The sequence below is a fragment of the Diorhabda carinulata genome, chromosome 9, assembly GCF_026250575.1.
Source record: "Diorhabda carinulata isolate Delta chromosome 9, icDioCari1.1, whole genome shotgun sequence".
Lineage (NCBI taxonomy): Eukaryota > Metazoa > Arthropoda > Insecta > Coleoptera > Chrysomelidae > Diorhabda > Diorhabda carinulata.
This window is the reverse complement of record NC_079468.1, coordinates 19,421,781-19,443,415: the sequence shown is the minus strand read 5'-3', so window position 1 is coordinate 19,443,415 and position 21,635 is coordinate 19,421,781. Positions and strand designations below refer to the sequence as shown.

The 21,635-nt window shown below is 33.2% G+C and overlaps 1 protein-coding gene across 1 annotated transcript in view; it reads right to left on the bottom strand.

Moving 5' to 3' along the window:
- LOC130898165 (uncharacterized) overlaps positions 1–21,635 on the bottom strand; it is a 57,281-nt gene that overhangs the window by 17,727 nt on the left and 17,919 nt on the right. Inside the window, exons 9-14 of the mRNA XM_057807242.1 lie at positions 18,904–19,129; positions 18,755–18,783; positions 15,878–15,965; positions 15,656–15,746; positions 11,805–12,110; positions 7,810–7,945 (exon numbers count right to left, since the gene is read on the bottom strand). Of these exons, the coding sequence (XP_057663225.1) occupies positions 7,810–7,945; positions 11,805–12,110; positions 15,656–15,746; positions 15,878–15,965; positions 18,755–18,783; positions 18,904–19,129 (876 nt within the window). The remainder of the gene's footprint in view (positions 1–7,809; positions 7,946–11,804; positions 12,111–15,655; positions 15,747–15,877; positions 15,966–18,754; positions 18,784–18,903; positions 19,130–21,635) is intronic.

Genomic DNA, 21,635 nt, shown 5'->3' with positions numbered 1-21,635 from the left:
TATAATTCTTTAATTTGAAAACATTTGATTTATTCGGAATGTCTGGAATCATTGGGCACGCGAGTGAACACGTACCTTTTTTACTATATCAAGAGAATCGGTAAAATTAATATTTCTAGAAGAATGACATTAATCGTATATGAAAACACAAGCTTTGGAATCTTCATTACTTCAGATAAATTTGAATGCTTTCTAAGTAAACAAACTGGATAAACTGCAGATTTCCTGATATTTCCCTCTACAAACTCAATAAGGAAGAAACCAGTGAATGTATTTGACCCTCAGCTCTTGAATTGCTGTAGATGGAATTGGATATCCTGTAAAGTCATCAGAAAAACACTATTTGCAATATTACAAGCGTTTAAATATGCGCAACAGCATACATATTCACGTGTAGCGATATGCATAGATTCCATATCTGTCATAAATTTCATCAAACATGCATAAACCAGACATCTTTCAGTGTCCAAGATATATATGACTAATATGAACTGTTGAGAAAAAAAAATACAGGACCTCTTTAATCCAAATATAGCTTCGAGATCAATGATAAAGAAACACGTTGTCCTGACTATTTCTGAGATTTGCGAAATTTTGGATCAAGGTATTTCATTTAGTTTTCTAGCGCAGAAATATGGTGTGGGCGAATTAACCATTTCTAATATTAAGAAGAAGAAAAAACAGGCACGATCTTATGTTGGGAGAGCTGAAAAGGCTCCAGGTGCTCGGAAGAGGTTACAAACGCCCAGAAATTAACAACTTTACGATGCATTGTTTACATAAAACACCTACGAAAAAACGTTCCTTCATCAGGCGATATTCTGAGTTTCCTGCTAGTAAAATTTGGTAGAAAAAATTTAAAAAGACGTCCACTCAAAATAACCGGCGAGAAGTTGTCAAACAACGAAGACGCCGTAAAACAAATCCAGGAGCAAATCTATAATGCGGATTAATCTGGTTTGTATTGAAAAATTATATCAAACAAAACGCTGGCATCTGACTAAGAAGTTAGACCTTTGTTGGGCAAAGCACAAAAGCCACGTGCTATTGCATCTGTACGAAAGCTATCAGTAGAAGATAAAAAACTTGTACGAGCTCAACGAAGACGATCTTGATCGTTAATTCGATGGTGGAAAATTTGCTTTAGATTTCATCTTAAAATGTACGGATCCACCGAGGTGTTTCTGAATAAGCAGATTGGATGAAGAGTAAACGGCGGAATCGTGTTATTAGATTTTTTATAGAATATCACGAATAGTTTAAGTATACAAGGGATACAAAAAATTATGTGCCAATGTTTGTAATATGTTTCAAAATTAAAATAATGAACCTACATTCAAGAAAGTTGTTGTAAAGTTAATTAAAAGGATATGATAAGCCTCTTTTTAGTATGTTCCGTAGAAAATAATTATCATATATCTATTTATTACAAGATTTTCTTCACTTTCCTTCGTTTTTTGTTAGTAAATCCGCAACTTTGATTTTATTAACCACCTAAAATCCTTTTCAAAATTAAAAACTGACATAAAATGTATGTTTTTTTGTTCCTAATATCGTTATTTCATTTCAAAACTTCACTTTAAACGCAATAATTCATTAAAATAAGCACTATGATCTATATGTGATAGAATTTTTTAAAGAAACATATACTTTTTATGCTTGATATTAAGGCTTTTACATTTGACACTTAATATAAAGCATATGTTTATATTTGAGTTTACTTTCAGGTGAATTCGAAAGAAAAGAATGTTCAAAACTAATTTTTATATGGTGTTATTTATATTAAATATTTGTTCGAAATAAACTTTCTGTTCTTAATATATACAGACACATTTTATATGACAATGCCCTGATGACACGTCCTCGACCCGATAACAGACAGTTGTGTTTGTATTTACTTTATAACCTGTACGTATTTGATAATAAAACCACTTACTTTTCACTTAAAGATTTGGGTGGTAGGGTGATAGTCAACACCGGCGTCGAAACTTCTTTTGCGCCGCTCACATGTATATCCGAAATTTTCGTAAAAAAACATGGGCAGCACTTGGCGATTACTTTACCTAATGGGGGACTCTCGCGAAGACCCCACGGGTTCGTCAACACGTTGTTATTGCACATTTTTATTTCAACATTATACTCGATGAGTAGCAACGTGTGAATGATTGATAAATTTTAAAGAGTTGGGGCATTGATTGGGAAATGACCGGCGCACTGACCCTTTCGGGGTAGTGGGAGCTTATGGCGTCGTATATTAGCGGACTCTACAAGTAATCGTGTAGGACAGAACACAATTATCTCGTAAGAATAAAAAATGGAGAAAGAAAAGGTGAGTATTCAGGAAAATATTGGTATAATTGAGACTTGCCACAATGCAGAATGAAGAAATTGTTAATGCTTGTGCCTCAATTCATTTGTTGAAATAATAATAATTGTTTTAAAACAGTATAGTTAGACCATATATTGAGCGTAAAGCTTAGGCATATATTTTCACTCAATTAGGAGTGTCTCAATTATACACGAAATAATTTTTACATCTGTTGATTTGTTTTTGTAATATAGTCGATATTATGGTGATATTAATACTGTTGTGAAATTTTAAAAATATATTATTATTTCAACTGGATCTCTATATATTTTTTCTAAAATCATATTTGCACTATCCTCGCCGATGTCAAAATCATAACATGTGGTCAAATTTTACCCAGACTAAAAGAAAAACAATATTTTCACGTATTTTAATCCAATATTTTGATATGGCCTTCAGAATAGACTCCTTTGTAGCCAACACAAGCATAACAATGTTTAATTCCATTTTCTATAGACTTGTTATAAGCCTCGGCTGAGATAGCTTCCAGTACTTTGAGTGAATTATTAATTACGGGTTCAATAGGCTCATATTGTATTGTTTGAAGCGGATTTTTAAGTTTGGAAAGCAAAAAAAACACAGGGATTCAAATCTGGTTAATACGGTGGCCGAGCGAATGCTTTGGTTTCTTATTATGGTGAAATAGTTATTTATGCAACAAGTGAGTAAAGTAAATGTTGCTTGAAGTCGAACCAATTGTTTCCGTTAAAATTTTCACTGCGGAATCCATTTTGTTTGTTATTGAGTCGTCTTCGTAACTCTCCGAAACTGTGTTGGATTTCCACCAACCGTGCTTCTTTAGTTGAATTATATGACCACCGGAATCCACTAATAGAGAAGCCGAAGAGCGACGAAATCTATGCCCAGTGTAGTTTTTTGGATTAGGTAAATTCAAATATGTTGCGATAAGCCAGGGGAATTTTTAAACAGGTATTGATACCTACAGCTTGGGTTTTGCATTTTCATTTCTATACTGCAAAAAGAAATGATGTGTTTTGACATTTTTTGGTCGTTGGTTTTTATATTTTCTATGAACCAAGTTTAACCTACTCAGATATTTCACCAATAACAGTAAATCAACGTTGAACATGAGTTTTTGTATCAGGTACTGTGATAATTAAAACATTTCCGATATTATTAATATCGTTAGACTCCTGCGATTCCGAATATTAAAGCAACCTGAATAATGTTACAAATAATATCTAAGTTTAGATTCAAATTTTTTGCTGTCATACCTAATGCAACTTATTAATTTCTTCACGGGCAAATGTTTTAGATTTTTTGGATCTCAGCCAACTGATTCATTTTTCAAAAATGCAATGAGGTGCCTTTCAGTTTTGAATAAGTAGACTAAAGTGTTTAAGACTTCCACATTTTGGATTTAGTTTCAAAGTAATCTAGTAACACTCTTTCTGTGAAGCTGTTTATGCCTTTTTTAATACGCCTTTCCATAAAAGAATTATATTCCTTCAAATACTGCTTCAAATAATTAGAATAAGTCGGAAATAACTAGAGTAAAACCAAAAACCAAAAAACAGATGAACTGGCAACTATAAAAAATATGATTTATTAATAGAGATCTGTATTATAACCGAAGAGAGACAGTGAATATGGAACCTGTAGTTTTCTTGAACACAATAGATCGAGAAAAATAGTATTGTAACCATTTTACTGCGAAAATATTTGGTGTATTTGGTTACGAACTCGTCCACGACATGAACCGTGAAGCCGGTGCTGTTCGGTTATAATGTAAGTCTAAAATTTGGCGAATACACCGAATGCGGCGGCGTCTTTGATATTGCCTTATGTTTTTATCGCAGCGGCGAGTTGTTTATAATATTTCTTTAGAACGAATTTCTAGGAAGGTATTTTTATTTATCTGTTTGTTTATTTTCTAGAATTTTTAAGAAATTCATTTTGGAAAGATACTAGTTCGTACAGCAGGGTGAATTAGTTTATAATAAAAAGATAGAAATAGTAAAGTAAGCGATGAATCTAAATAAATTAGAAAAGTTATTATATAAGTAGTGATAAGTTAATTATTATATAAGTTGGTTGAATCTAGTGTAAGTGTTTAAATAAATTAGGAAAGTGAAAGTGTATATGAATGTACCCCACAGTTGAAAAACAGTTTAAATAAATTAGGGAATAAGACTAACATTACAATTTCGTGGAAATAATCTACGAGAACATTCCAAGTATTTCAAACTACCTGTAGTTGATGATTTGCCGATCTTCAATATATTTTTTGCTATGAATATGTAAGTAGAATTAAAATAAATAATCATTTTATGTACTATTCCTATATTACAAATATAAGAACCAATTTTAGTTAAATCAATCAATTTTCTTTTTCATTACGTAATTGTTGGAAATGTAGGCAAAATGAGCCAGTTACATTTAGTAATATTCTAGTTGCAATGGAAACAATTTCATCTATACCTTTTCAAGATGAAATCTATTATTTTGTCATTTAGAACATGCCTTACAATCTGGATGGATTATAAAAGTTCAGTGTATACATTTAATTGACGTACTCGAAATTTATTTTATGTAACAAGAGAATTTTCAATTTATTATAGATTAATTGTCGATTTTAATGGTTCTAAATAATGACGTGTAACATACTTAAATAACAAGTGGATCGTGAGTGTACGATATTTTCTGTTCTACTTTTTGATAGACAATATCTATAATTAATTTTGGGTAGGTAGTTGAACTATAAAGTGTTTCCAAAATATTTTATTAAATCGGGCAATCGATTCTCAACACACTATTGTATACGTAGGAATTAGGTAAACTCAATAAATTCATATGAATAAGTTCATAAGAAATCAATTGTTTTTAATCTAATCACACAGAACTTTTTCTCAGTATATCTATATTCATTTTTGATGTAATTTATGAAACATCAACATATGCAATGTTAATTTGATATAAAACAAGTTAAAAAATTTGAGTTTTAGAACATATGACATTCGAAAAAAATTGTCGTCAATCAAAAACTGTTGTGAACATATACTGAAACAATGAAAGACGGGATCATATGGAAATATTTATAAATTTGATATATTCAAGGGGTTAGGTGGGTCTTAAAATATCAAAAATTGATTGATTGTTATTACAATATATTCAAAATATTCTCCTGAAATTTCAAATTGAGTCGAGAAAAATTCTGGGAGTTAGATCCTTTGGAAGTTCTTCCCGGCTGCCACGTCAGCGCAGCGTTTCGTAGGTATACGGAAGGATGTTATAAAGTACATGAGTGCGTACATTAGTGCATCACTTCGCGGCCTAAAGGTGACACATTATGGAACTTTCGTCTACCGGACCAGATCGGCCCCGTTAGAAAATGCGAGCTGCGTGGTCTTCGTGGAAATTCGAGGAAATAAAAAAATAAGGTATAAATTAACATTATTTCAGTTGTAAGTATCAGCGTCAAACCATTGGCAGAGGCAAGTCTCCGGCAGCCGCGAAAAAAGTGATCTGAAACCTCACCTGAAAAATTAGGTAAGGTAGACGAGAGATTCTTTTTTCTATTTCTTTCTTAGTTCATCAACAGCAGCGGGAAAGCCATGGCAGACGTTTTCCCTGTAGCCGAGTCGTCGGCAGACGTGAAAATGGGACGTCGATAAACTCACCTCACAAATATCATGAGTTACACGCGAAATTTTTTTTTTGAATCTCATCAGCAGGTAAAAATGACCGACGTTTTTCGGCTTCCAAAGTCCCTGGTTGTCGAAAAAGAAAAATGCTTTCCTCGCCCCGTTAGTTCTTACTATTTGATATTTACACTTATATGCTCATAATGCGCATTTTGGCAAATTATCCCAAATTAAAAAAAATATATGGCAATACGATGAAGAGACGAGTAGAAAATGCTTATGTGACATTTAACATTAAACTGTACGAACTAACCAAGTACACTAACTGAGTGACGAAAGCAATTTTCTTTTTCGACAACAAGGGACTTTGGGACCGGGAAAACGTCTGTCAGTTTTACCTGCTAGTTATGACCTACAGATAGGATAAGATAAAGAATTTCGTCTGTGGGATTTTTCTTTATGGCATTTTTGAGGTGAGTTTTCCGACGACCCATTTTCGACTCGGCTACAGAGCTCTGCCATAGCTTTCCCGCTGCTGTTGATGAACTAAGAAAGAAATAGAAAAAACAATCTCTCGTGTACCTTACCTAATTTTTCAGGTGAGTTTTCGGATCACTTTTTTGGCGGCTGCCGCAAACTTGAGGACAGAAAAAACCTCTGCCAATGATTTGACGCTGATACTTACAACTGAAATAACGTTAAGTGAATTTTGTGTGTACGCCATTTTTTTATTTCCTCGAATTTCCACGAAGTTCACGCGGCTCGCATTTTCTAACGGGGCCGATCTGGTCCAGCAGACGAAAGTTTCATAATGTGTCACCAGTTATGCACTAACCTTTTTTTGTAGGTAGCTACTACTAATAGCTACTGTTGTTCTGCCTGTTGCACTTTCTTTTACAATTCATGGGCAACTCTGATTAGTTTTTAATATTTTAGTTAATCTTGAGTTAACAGGTTAATTTGAGGTTCATAGTAAATTTTTACTATAAGTGTTTATTAATTTTTTATTCATAAAATGTTAGTAAAGTTACAAGATCCGATCAAACAACTGTTGAGAGAGAGAGAAATGCTTTATTGTCAAAAAGTTGTTACAATTTGTAGACGAAAGCTTGGAAAAACGAAAAAACGAACATAAAATAACTAAATAAAGAAAAAGATAAAAATAGTCGTAGTGAACAGACCGAAATAAAAAGTAATCGAAGAATTTGAATAAATTATTTGATTTAGTTAAGTGATAGTGATAAGTGAATTATATTATAAGATTAAGAAAAACATTATAATAATGAAGTGAAGTAGCAAGTTGAAATTTCACGTGAAGCTTTTTGAGACTGATACATCTATGAATATTTTACGAACGCGCTCTATTCACTTTATGAGGTGAAGAACTCATGGAATGCCCTACGTACATCTAGATATTCTTCAGAATCATCTGCATTTATTTAATGCTTCAGTTCTGAACACGATTTTCATTCATAACTTCTGAAAGATGAAAAGAAAGGAGCTCGATTAGAAAGCTTATCAAAAATTAATTTTGCGTGTGAGAATGTTTATAAACAACCGTCTACTCTTATAATGTGCCAATCAATGGAATGAAAGATGAGATAAAAAAAAGTTTCCAATAGTATGAAAACGTTGAGATACGGAGCATATTATGTTGTAATAAAGAAGATTGTGGTAGAATAGGAAATATCAGTTTATATTTCCAGGTACGCACAATTTTTAAAATACCTATTTTAGATAATTTCAATTATCGATGGAATTATTGACATTCGGCACGCTAAAACTCTAACATTATTTTTTTTTTATCAGGTGCGGGTACAGAAATAAATTACTTACCTACGGGCTACAACGGGACCTGTGACATTGTTAGACGATGCATTAGTTCGTAGCCTGAATTTCGTTTCTGATGTGATCGGTACTGGAATTCCTGACCTCATTTCTTTATGCCAGATACCACTTTTCGTGGAGGAACCTGAAGCAAAAGTAAAAAATTATACGTAATACTGTATATTACAAAAACGTGAAACAAATACGTAAAATTTTGATGTTATATTATAACGTTATTAACCAAACCATAAGAAACAGAATATTTTTCCGTAATTATACAAAAATACATATGGAAAAAGTTTGATTCTGGAATAGTAAAAAAATATGTGGGCCCGACTAAGTTGGTACCAAATGATCCTTCAAACTTTTGAACTAACATTTGCGTTCCACCGTTGGCTGATAATTGGAAGGAAGGCTGGATGCAGTGCTGCAGAGGAATACATAGTAAGTGCGAGCTGCCGATATTGGTGTCGTGTTTGAAAGTTTCCATAAACTCGATCGTTCACCAGAATAGAACAGCTAAAGCGAAAAATGGATGTTAGAACAATCAGTATAAGATATACTATCTTATACTAAATTATTATCACATGCACAGAAACCAAAAAAGAGACCTGTAAAGAGATGATGGATGTTATCGTTCAACTAAAGCAGACAACGATAAGGTCAAGTTTACAGATTAGAAAATATGACAACTCTATTGTAGATTTCTCGCAGTGTATTTACATACATATTCCATTTGCTACATGCAATGACCCAGACATTCTTCATGATCTGAAGAATGAACCAAACTCAAAAGAGCGGTTAACAGTTACTGTCAGTCACTCATAACTAGTGGTGATTCCTTTACTAGCTTTATAAGCCTCATAGTACCCAATGTTAGTGAGGCTCTTATAAATACGCTGAAACAGGAAATACAAGTAAAAAATAATAGTGAATAATACGCCGCAAATATAAGAGTACATATAATTATGTTAAAAATTGCAAATTACTAATATTTTCGCTTGTTTCCTCATTACAAAATCCTAGGTTAGAATTCAATCAGCATTAGAATAAAAGTCAAGGAGATTGTCTCTTCTTGGGATACTTAGATTCTGTAGAGTTTCAGTAAATCGATTCGAGCGTCCGTTCCATTTGATGTTCCTCAAGTATTTAGAAACGTTATGTGAAGAAGCAACGAGATAATTCCATCACCGTTGTTTCAAAGAGATTGGGTAGCAAATAACCAGTGTTAAATCCCCAATAAGCGAAAGAGCTTGTCAATTTTATTTGCCTTTCAACAAGCTAATTCAAATAGTTTTAGCTCCCCTTAAACTAAGATAATGAAGTCGCGAGAAAATAATGGATGGAAGGCCTTTTTCAATAAAAATAGGGATTTGTACATAAGTAAATCCGAGGCAACTTCAAATGCACGTGTATTACGGGGTTTTACAGAAGTGGCATAATTCTTAAATTTCTTAATCGAAAGTATTGATAAGTATAAACTTACAGCAGGTGGAATATACAATGTGAATTGAACGGAAATTACAGTAAATCCCAACGGTTTTTCGAGAATTATAGCTGAAATCATCAATACTAAAATTAAAAAAATACTAAAAACTAAAAAACTACATCAGGCTAATTTAGATGGAATAATTCCAAGTGGAAGTGTTGGATTGAGTGATAGTGGGTTGATAGTTATGGATCTGTTTTTTTCTTTTAGTTTAGGAAGTTTGTCGGAAGTTCCAGGAGTCCAAAACATTCAACGGTTTTACTTTTGTAAGTAAGATGTGATCAATTTTGCAGGAGATAATGGTCTGATACCGTTATATTTAAAAAACTTCTGAGTACTTAAAAACTCTGAGTGCATATTAGGAAGATGAGGTGAGGAAATGACTCCCAACAAATTCTGGTCATGAGGTAAGAATGCATCAAATTACTCCTGTATTTAATGGGCAGTTTTAAAAAACTCATATTCAACAAACTATCCTTTAACCCGATGTATAAGATGTCACGAATGGGTTCATAATTTATGTGCAGGTGTTGGAAACAAAGATGATAAAGCAGTAATTATGTGTAAGAACTGCAAGTAATATTTTCCCTATAACTACAACACCTAATTTGCGTTGGGCCAAAGTTGATAAATTACATATTTATATTTAATGTTTGGTTTATCTGTTATGTATACCTTTTCATAAGTGATAATAAAAGGTGGTCCAACTATAATGCACGATGTTAATTGTGAGTCGCACCTTAACGTCAAGATTTTTGCCCAACTTAATTTGACATTTCTTTGTTTCAGTGTTTGACAAATTCAACCATGGAGAGATACACAATTGATCAGCGGGTTGAGATTGTTGAAATCTTTTACGGAAATGGGCGTTCAGATTAAAATGCATTTCGTGATTTTTTTGGTCAGCATAATCGACCGAATGTGTTCACAATCGGGAGAATTGTGCGCAAATTTCAGCAAACATAGCTGTTGTTCGCGATAGTGTGGCAGAAGAGCCGTCAACCTTGACTCGTCGTCTTACCCAACCATTAAACATTTCATGAACATCACTGATGCGAATTTTGAATAAAGATTTGAATTTACACGCTTACAAGGATCAATTGACCCAAGAGCTGAAGTCTGCTGGCCATTTCAAGCATCGTCAATACGCCGAATGGTTGATTAAACAGACAGAAATGAATAGTGACTTTACAAAGAAAATCATCTTCAGCGACGAGGCACACTTTCACCTCAGTGGATTCGTTATCAAGCAGAATTGCCTCATTTGGGTAAATGAAAATCCACGAGTGATTGTTGAAAAGTCGATTCATCCACAAAGAGTGACTGTTGGGTGCGGTTTATGGACTGGCGGCGTCATCGGGCCGTACTTCTTCGAAAATAAGGTTGGCCAAGCATTTACCGTGAATGGTGTTCGCTATCGCGAGATGATAACGGACTTCTTGTGGCCAGAAACTGAGGATATGGATCTGGACGATATGTGGTTCCCTTGCCACACACCCAACGAAACAATAGCGTGTTATCTCATGTCGTGGCGATGTTAATTAGTCGCCACGATCATGTGATTATTTGACACCGTTGGACTTCTTTCTTTGTGGATAATTGAAAGAAAAAGTGTACGTCAATAAGTCAAGAACAATTCAAGAGCTAAAGGATGAGATAATTCAGTACATTAACGACATTGAACCTCAATTATGTCTCAGAGTCATTGAAAATATGGACTATCGGATAGAGGTATGCCAGCGAAGCCGTGGCGAGCATTTGGCCGATATTTTGTTCCACACATAATTGTCATAGATTCTTCTATCATTATAGAAAATATTAAGATAATTCTCTGTAAACGTTTTGTTTTATTTATAATTAACATCGTGCATTTTAGTTGGACCACCTTTTATAATTGATAAAAAGTTATTACTTTTATGATACTTTGATTCTATAATCGAAGCTGTAAACGTTTAATTTTTTCTTTAACCTTAGATCCACCATTTTGCACGGCTGTACTATACTTAACTCATATAGTGCTGATAAATTAATAAAATATTATATTCACATTCTTTTATCAATTTACTAATAATAATTAGTATATACATTAAATTAGTTCGATTTATTTTCGTTATTGTGCGTTTACTCAAGTTATATTTGAAGAATTTTATTTGGGTTTCCACTTTTACAATTTTTATTATAAGTTTAAAATCATTTATCATATTTTGATGTAACCGCTCTTATATTCATTTAGTATTATTCATTTGATAAATTTGATATTTTTATTTCAAATTCAAGTTCGTTATTCACTAAAAGCACTTCACCAGAAAAAGTTGATAACTACATTTAGTATTTAATCAATGGAATAAATGAAAATAGTGCTCAACACATATAAAAGACAGAAAGATTTTTCGTTTTGTGTACTCAGAAGAACCGAATAATAACAGTGTACTGGAACTCCAAATTATAATAACAATCCAATCTATTAAACCGTGTTTATACTTTCATTCAATCAAACTGTCGTCTATTTACTAACCTGTTGAAGTCGACGACGACCTACTCGATAGAGAATAAGAATAGGGCTCATGATTTTCCCTCTCCCTAACGAATAATTGTTCGGATGAGAAGCTTTTCCTGACACCCTCTCGGTAACTAAAATTATTTTGGGAGGGAACAATATTTTGTAGTGTTGTGGATGCTGGAACAGGATGCGCAGCTTGTTTTTGATTCGGTTTCGGTGGCGAGAAGGATCTGCCTCTATCGTATCGACGATAGCCACGAACATTCTCAGTTACCGCCTCCGGTTGAAGTATGTATACAGGTCGTAATATGGACGAATTTCCTGAAATTCATTTAATAATTCAAAAGTTATAATAATATGTTGGTGACGTCAAAAATTTTTATATATAACGTATGTTATATAATATAAATTTTCCGGAAAAATTCTATCTCTTCAATTTAATTCAAAATAACTTATAATCTCGTTGTTATAGAGAACAAAGATTTTATAACGTTTCAATTTTCATATGCCATTTCAATGTTTGGCAAATTTTAACTTAGTTATGGCGTATTAAATATTATTAGAATATCGTTTACAGAGTAGAAGGCACTTTCCAGTAAATACGCCCTCAAATTATTGCGGAATGCGGAAAAAGTTGATATCGATTTAATTCCAATTGGCAAGTGATTGTGCATTTTTTTGCATTGTAAAATATTGAGCCCTTAACTAACTCTGAACGTGGAGTAGGTAGGTAAAGGTCGTGCTCCGCGTTGGATATCCCTGCAACGATCTTTCTGAAATTGGAATTGGAATATTGTACATTCGACCATTTATGAACAATAAATAAATGTAAATAAGAGAGACCACGTTTAAACCTTCCAAAAAATGGAGGGTCTAAAGCTTTGACGAATACCCAGTTAAATAGATTGGAGGAATGTGGAAAAGACTGGTTGGCTCACCGATTTCGAGTTACCCACGTGACCATCAGTCGAGAAATAAAGAGAAAAAGAGTTAAACATCGGAAGTGAAGATGGAAGGAAATATAGTGAAGATCAGTTGCGCAAAAAACCTGATGCATTAAGAAGATGTCACTTCCAGAGAACAGAATTGTGATCTTAGATGACGAAATGATGGATTTTACACGGTGAGATAAAAAATTGTCCCAATGACGTTAAATATGAATCCAAAAAGTTTTGGTTTGGTTTACCATATCCGAAGCAGGTATTTCACGTCCTTTGTAGAGAGATATAGAGATATACATCATGCCAATAATATTTCAACCGGATCTAGCCTCTTGTCCCTATGGCAGGTTAACCTGAGATTTGTAAAGTATTGTACTGAAAGAAGTTAATCCCCTAAATGCCTAAATCCCTATGCTCGCCGCATTGAAGAGTTTCGGACGATATTAAGTAGAAAAGTGTGTGATTAGAATTGGCAATCCAAGAATGAGCTGCAGCTTCGACGTAGAGTATTTCAAAAAATTTACGAATTTGACTCTCGTTATCTCAGCTTCTAATGATCGTATTAAAAAATTTATTTTTTAAAGTTGTGTGGTTTGAAGGCACATCTTTTCAAATTTGAAAAAGGTAGCTAACAATTTTCAACGGAAAATTATGAAGGAACTTCTCAAAATTTTGATCATATCGTCTATCAAACTACAAATCTTACTCTGTCGATTGCACTCAATTCAAAATTGATAATGTTATACTATATATATACAAGTGGATTAATGTAAGGTGTGGCACATAGGTCTACTCTTTAAAAAACTGTCTTTTAATTAATTACTTTCTTCGCCTCAAATCATACTGATCGAATAGGATCTTTCTTTCCTGTTAAATCTGGTAGTGTCTTAGGATCACTCCTTTTCCTTATATATACATCAAATATACCAGTAACCAACAACACTAAAATGGCTTCATTCGCTGATGATGTAGCCGTCTTAGCTACAAACGACGACGCACTTGAAGATTTATAAAATCGTAACGACCTGCTCAATGAGTGGTACATCAAATGGCGAACCAAGATTAACCCAACAAAATCTGTACCTTCACCTTCACCATGCGTCATAATATATGCCCTTCAGTAACTATGAACAACTACGAACACCCATAGCTACTGAAACCAAATACCTCTGCCTTCATCTAGATCAGCGACTTAACTGGAAAAAAACACATTGAGGGTGAAAGAAGACAAGGCTCGTCAAATGTACTGTCTTCTCGGACGGAAATCAAAATTGTGAATCACCAACAATTTGCTGATATACAATCAATCTTAAAGTCGATTTGGCTGCTAAGCCTACTGCCTTCAATATAATACAAAGGTTTCAATCCAAAACACTAAGAAACCTGACGGATGCTGCGTGGTATGTCAGTAATCATACCGTCCACACTGATTTCTACGTCTACGTCAAAAATGAGATTTAGCGTATGGCCGTATCATACAGTCAACAGATGGCCAACCATGACGACTAGCTAATTACAAGAACTATCCACTAACGGTCCAAGCACGAGGAGGGTACGTAGAACTTGGCCCCAAGACCTAATACAACTTTGAAAAATAGTATATAGTATGTTTCTGAGGAAACCGGCCATAGGACTTCCCATATTACCATTTAAACTCCATGTTAACTTCGGGTCGCCTACCTTCCCGCTCCGGGGAGGGCGTTCGACCGCCGACCTTTTCGGGTCAGTCTTTCTACCTGTATTTTATTGTTGATATATTATATAATAATTTTTTTCGTTCCTCATTTTTATCTTCTTAATGTTATTTTATTAAACGCTATGATATTACATTTATTTTGGTTTTTGAATGAAAAAATCTTTAACAAATGACAGGTCTGATTATTAGCTTGAAACTGTTTTCTTTTTTGTAGTTTAAAAATCGTTCTTGGGTACATAGCGTCCTAAAAATTTTTTTTTAAAGTGTCCTGGTCCTCTTAACCAAAAATTATGTTTAAAATTGTTATCGAAAAGCTTTGATTTCAAAAATTATTTATTTTAATGTTCTTCATTTAGTGTTTAATAAAAATTTTGTCATAAAATACTATTAGTAAATTAGTTCATTTACAATCCCTTAAAATAGAGAATACCACTTATCTCTTTGATCGAATATTAAAATAAATTGTTATAAAATAAGAAAGTTTCAACTAGATAAAGCAAAAAAACATAAAAAATTAACAAAATGAGAATTCAGTCAAGTAGCGTCAAACAGTTTCAAGCTATTAATCAGACCTGTCATTTGTTAAAGTTGTTCAATTTTTTTCTTTAAAAAACTAAAATAAATTTAATTTCATAGCATTTAATAAATAGCATTAAGAAGATAAAACATTATGAACAAAAAAATTATTATTTAATGTACCAACAATAAAACTCAGGTAGACCCGTAAAGGTCGGCGGTCGAAAATCTAAACACATCGATTTTGTAGATAATTCAAGATAAATTTTGATAGTATCTAACTATCAATAAAAAAAATTGTTCTCGAAAAGTTTTGTTTAAATTGCTAACATCCAAAAATATTGTATAAAAATATTAATTGAAACATATTATGTTTTATTTTTACTCCTTTTCCAATAATACGATGTTTTTCTTATTAATAACTCAAATATTATTTAAAATAACACCCAATAATTTTCATTTTCATGTTTCCGTTTTCCGTTTAATGACTCATATGATAAGTGAAATTTGATTATTAGAATGTCGTCATAACTTAATTATTATATAGTCTTAGATATAACGAACTATTGTAATTTGTTAAATATACGTATTCTGTTGGCTTAAAAAATTGAAAAACATGCATCAAAATAGAGGAAATTGATGATGAATTGTATTTGATTTGTACTCTTTTTTGATATTAGTTTAATTTATGTATGTACGTATTAAGAATTTACCTTTTGTGATATTATCTTTGACTCGTCCATTTCTGGGGAAGACTGAAGAATCAACTGCCCAGATTTGTTGATTTCCATTGGCACTTTCATCCTGCAATATTAAGTCACAATTTAATCACAGTTTTGTTAAAAATGACCTCTTAAACCCGATTTCATATTCATAATTGACATACACATAATATATCCCTATGACAATTTTCAATTAGAAAAAAAAATACGCACCACCACAAAATTATTTAAAGAAACCGGCCTTAGTGCAAATAATCTGCAAAGCAGCATGTCAAAACGAGAATACGAAGCCGGCGTGAACCTCATGTAGTTGTATACACATTTTAGTTGGAAGAAAATTTATCTGATATTTTCACGTAGTGGGTTTTGATGGATCGATACATCAAGTTGCCAAGCGTCCTTTCGATGACATTGCATGATCAACAGTTTGTGACGTCAGGTCTAGTTTTACCGTTACTTCTTCTAATACGCACTAAAATAAGTACGCATGGTGTGAAACAGCAACGGTATAATGGTATACTAGGTTTTCTTCAAGGTTAGTTTATGGAGATTTTTGCAGTATTAAAATAATTAATAGCACAGACATTCCACTATACGGGCAACAGAATTTCGTAGAAATTAATTTAAAAATTTTTAAAAATAACTACTTGACACATAGTTTTAATAAAGATATTGTTACGAGCTCGTCCACGACATGGACCGTGAAGCCGATCCTGTTCGATTATGTTTATGGAATCTAAAATATGGTGAACGCGCCGCTTACAAATTTCCAAGAACGCCAATATTTGAATTGCTATTATAACTTAATTACAATATGTTATGACAGTTTTGACAGATTCAATTTCTAGGAACGCTTTTTTGTTCACATTCTAGAACCAAATTATCGAGTAATCCGTTTTTTATATACATGCGCTTTTTTATCAGGGAGTAAGTAAGTAAATAATCTGATGTCATCCGGAACACATCGAGATAGACAAGTAAACAGTGTGTTTGAATTAATGAAAATGTCAAAAATTAGATAAGTGTTTAGTAATAAATCTTAATATATACTTTAGTGAATAATAAATATATTAGTGTACCTAGTGGAAGCGTATAAATTAATTGAGTAATTAAGTAATAAACGTTGTTTGTATAAAATCACCCCACCGGTAAAAACAGTTAAAATAAATGAGCAAAACATGACAATAATAAAAATAACAGTATAGATGCAGAAGATTATTTCATCCAAATGTCTTCCATCCAATTGTATGCACTATTTGAAACAGAGTTTCGCGCTGCACTCTTCAGTAGTCCATAATAGGTCACGAATTGTTATTATAAATTCTTTCTTTGAGGTAGTCCCATGAGAAAATCCATGAGAATTCAGTAGGGTGAGCTTGCTGGTCACAGGATGTCCCCAAAGACACTAATCATTTAACAAATAAAAGGTTTCTTAAGCAAATTTACCGAAGCTCTGGCCTTGCATGGGATGCATCCTGTTGGAATCACCTATATGATCAGAAACATGGATGAGCTCGCAGGTTCGGCAAATAGAAAGAAAAAAGGTCTCACTATTGACGACATTTGTCGCCTGGTTCTGCGCGTTTTCAAAAGAAATGTCCAATAATACAATTCGTGGATTAAGTGAACTAAATAGTTAATTTGGGGCGATGCACTGACTTTTGGTATTTCAATCGAGAATTTCGGGATCTTTGATACCAGTGGCGGTAATGTTGCTTATAACATGGTCGTTTAAATGGAAATGACCTTCGTCGCTCCAAAAATAGAATAAACAGTGCAAAAACACTCTAATATCGTTTAAAAAAATGTTGACGTAGACCAGAGTCATTTTATTCAAACTCTTCTTTTTTCAAAATTTCAAAATCAGCCCTAAAGTCCCAATGAGGCTAGCTTTTTTCGTATCAAAAGTGTGAAAAGTATTTTCACATAAACTCTTTTCTACCAGCTCAATATTCTATGGGGTCCTTGCAGATCGACTAGGCCCTAACTGAGGAATGTACTGACCCCAATGGCAGCTATTTCTCCCCGCACCATAAATGACTTTTCAAAACAATCGTATTTAAAAATATAAATCTGCCGCCATCTCGTGATTTATCATGATGAAAGAGTAATTTTTCCTTTGCCAAACGGAGCTCCTTTTCTTATTTTCTTCTTCCAATAGGCTCAATAATTCATCATGGTATAGCTCTATAATCGTTTTGCTCTTCTCTTCTTTGGAATACGTTGGGTAGTGAAATCCTTTGTTTTCAGTGTTCTATGTCTCGCGGTTGCGATAGTTGTCGGGAGTAAGCAAACGCGGCACCCGTCGCGCTTACAGCTTCTAATGCCCAAATTTTCATACTGAACACGGAATCTTTCAAAATTCCTACTGCTTAAGGTACCTCGCGCACTTCAATCAATGGTCTTCCAATATGATATCGAAGATCAAGTTATATTTCGTGGTAATCATTTTCGAGTCCGTGACTCATCAAAAACGTTGAAACTCGAAATTTTTGACATCATTCAAACGCTCTTTGATTGCTATTCTAGAAACAAGTCTCGAAGTATCGACCATTTTTCTAAAATCTGTGATAATTCCTGTTTCCATACGCGTTTCAATCCAGTTGAAATTACGACAGTAGTCGTCTACGAGAATGTACCAACCGATAATTATTTTCTCTTGAGATACTGATGTCATCGGTCGGTGAGGCTAAGTAATCATCAGATTCCTCTCGTATATATTGAGTTCAGCTAGAACTGTTATGTTTTCTAATTTTCATCAACTCTCGACATCATTACCCACCAGTTTTACTATTTCTCGTGCTCTGCAATTTTTCACTGTTTAGGGCACATTTTTTGAAAGCTTTTTTATAAATAAAGTTTTACCAACCATGTAACGAAAAGCTCATATAAAAAACTACTACCTTAATATATGAGGAAAATGTTGAAAAACTGTCCTAGTACAGAAATTCAATTCATTATCACTTAATAATCAATTGCTTCGTTGATTTCTCAATGGATTAATTTATTGTCATAAAAAATAAGCACGTGTGTGACCTTTCAAGTCAATAGATTAATTGGAAGTTGTTTAAATATTGATTGTTAAGTTACTTGAGACAAGAAGCGTGAGTGATGAAGAGCTATGGGACAAATCCCGTAATTAATAAGGTAACCATATTGGCTGGAGAATTTTTAAGATGAAAAACATAAATCATAAAGGGAACAAAACCTAAAAAGGTAGGTAATAATAAGTTCCTTACCTTAATTGATGACTGAGCCGATCCGATTCTTTTTTCATCTACATCGTGTCGAGAGTTACGTCTCCAATAATTTACTGAATTATTTGATGAGGATGCTGAAGATGATACAGAATGGTTATCGTTCGAAATACTACCAGATAACCATTCTAATTCACTTGGGTCTTTAAGAGTGGAATAACGAACAGTACCATTTAGTTCAACTGTTGGTAACTGGCGACGGGACAATCTAAAAAATTTTCAACACATTTTTTATTAGGAGTTATTAGATCTTTTTGTGGTGAAAACTCCTAATAATACTGTTCTAATTTTTCTTTCAAAAACCCGACCGTTAAGAATTAAATGAAACTAGAAATAACGAATCATTTTTTGTGATTTTTCGTGGCTTTTCCACTGGGTCCTACCTACAAATTTTGTTACCAACATATATCGCCGCGTTTTTAATAAAAAATAATATTCACAGCTAAAGCGCAGTTCCAGATTACCAACACCAGCTAATAGACGCTGGAATAATCACTCTCGTAGAAAATCAACATCCTATCCCATGATGTGAATCAATTAGTAATTAAATTCAGGTCTCTCTGATCATGAAGCAGAATTTGTAATAACTAAATCTCTCAAAAACTCAGTTGGTGAGGATATTCTCTGAACAGAACTCCATCAAAGTGCTTCATTACAGCATTTATTTTTCACTCTTGTGAAACTAATCATCATAAATCATCGACTACGAAAGGAAGACTTCACAGACAATTCCCACAAACTCAATTATGTCAATAACTATGAATTATTGTATCGGAAAACTATCAAAAATATTACAACAATCTCATTTCTAGAACTAAAAATTCCTCGAAAGAAACTGTTTGTTATCAATGATTTGAGGACCAAAACACGTTCATCAAACACTAGTGATCTCGACCCAGACGAACTTAACAATTATTTCGTGAAAGTTAGTAAGACTATTAGCTCCAAAATATCTCCAAATCGTGATGCTCTTTCTTTCCTCAACTGAGAGACCCATCTTCAATGATAAAAAATTATTCCATCAGCTACCTTCAGAATTAAAAGTTCAAAGATTGACAAAGGCATTTCTGGTTGGAAGACCTTATTATTATGTACACAAAATGTTAAATGATGAATCATATAAATACTAGTAATTAAAAAACTAGAAACATTCTCACTTTGCTCCAAAATTTTTTTAATAAAAAATATACTAAAAATGCTTGTGATTTATTTTTAGTTATCGTATTTTCCAATAATTTTGGTACAGAATTCTTCAAAGAAACTCTTCTTATTTGCCATAATCAACGGCTTAGTAACTAACAATTTCTTAGACCACTCATGTCAAGGATACGTCCCTCGGGCCGCTTCCGGCCCCTGAGCCGTAACAATAAGGCCCGCGATCGCAATTTGTCACAGAAAACATGTTCTTTAGAGCTTTTGGACTTCATTCGATCCCTCTACGGATGTTTTAAATACTCGTTCTCTCAAGTCTACGGATGTTTATAAATAATTTCAAGGTCAATTCTATTATTTTTGTTTGTATTTTATATAGATATTTCAAGAGTAAATGTTTTCCGTCATGATAATAAATAAGAACAAACATCGCATAAGCTTTACGATGAGCATCTCCAATCAATTCGTAGAATAATTACAACGAATGAGCTTGTCAAAAACAAGAGAAGTCAGGTATCTGGATCCTCGAGCTCAACATAATTACCCACCATCTTTTATAACTTTGATATGATTTCTAACAACCGTATATTATATACTTATATAATTTAATAAATAAAATGTTATGATAATTTAGTTCAATTTCAATCTGGCCAACCTACGAATTCGAAATTTATAATGTATGGCCGTCTGGCTTAGACTGAATGGAGGGGCGATCTTCCATTAAGTCTTGGGCGACTTGAACATCTATTTCGGGTATTTTTCTATAAATTCTACCCGTAAATATCATAAACTAAACGAGATATTGTACAAAACATACAAATGAAATGTTTTTTTTGATGTAGCCAAATTTGAGTTGCCTTTGCATAATGGAAGGACACTAATTGCGGCCAAAAAAATTTTATCGTCTCCAACATGATTTTGATTATAAATAAATTAATTTGGTGAGGCGGTGCTGCTGATACGAGGCTTGCTACAACAAGTTTTCAGATAGACAAATAGAAACGAATATTTATAATTGGATATTGCTTTTTTATTTTTCAGAATATAGTTCATTAATATCACAACGCTTTTGCATGTGTTTGAACCACCAAAACATGTGATTTGCACCATCAACCGCTTCTTGGAGTGTAGAAGAACGTTCTACGTTGTTTTTATATGTTTGAGGCGACGCCTTCTGCAGGACTGTTATTGACTTTATTCAGCGTTTCTTTGTATCCAAAGCGAACAATTTTTTTGACAACCAAATATTTATGCAATATTAAATGTATGCAAGTGGAACTTATTCCCAAGAATGTCTCAATCTCACGTTACGTCACATGACGATCAAAATCATCTTACGCACAGCATCGATATATCTGACAAAACAATTTGTTTTACACCATTTTCACGAAATTCTTACTGTAGCGAACCCCAAATTCATAGAAAATTGTTACATAAAAAGTATTTGTAAACAACTCAAATAGCATTCGTATGATCACCATCAAACTTTATTATGGTAATATCAGATTTGTCCTATTCACATTAGTATTTCCATATTTCAGAACTTAAGTAACCACCTTTCT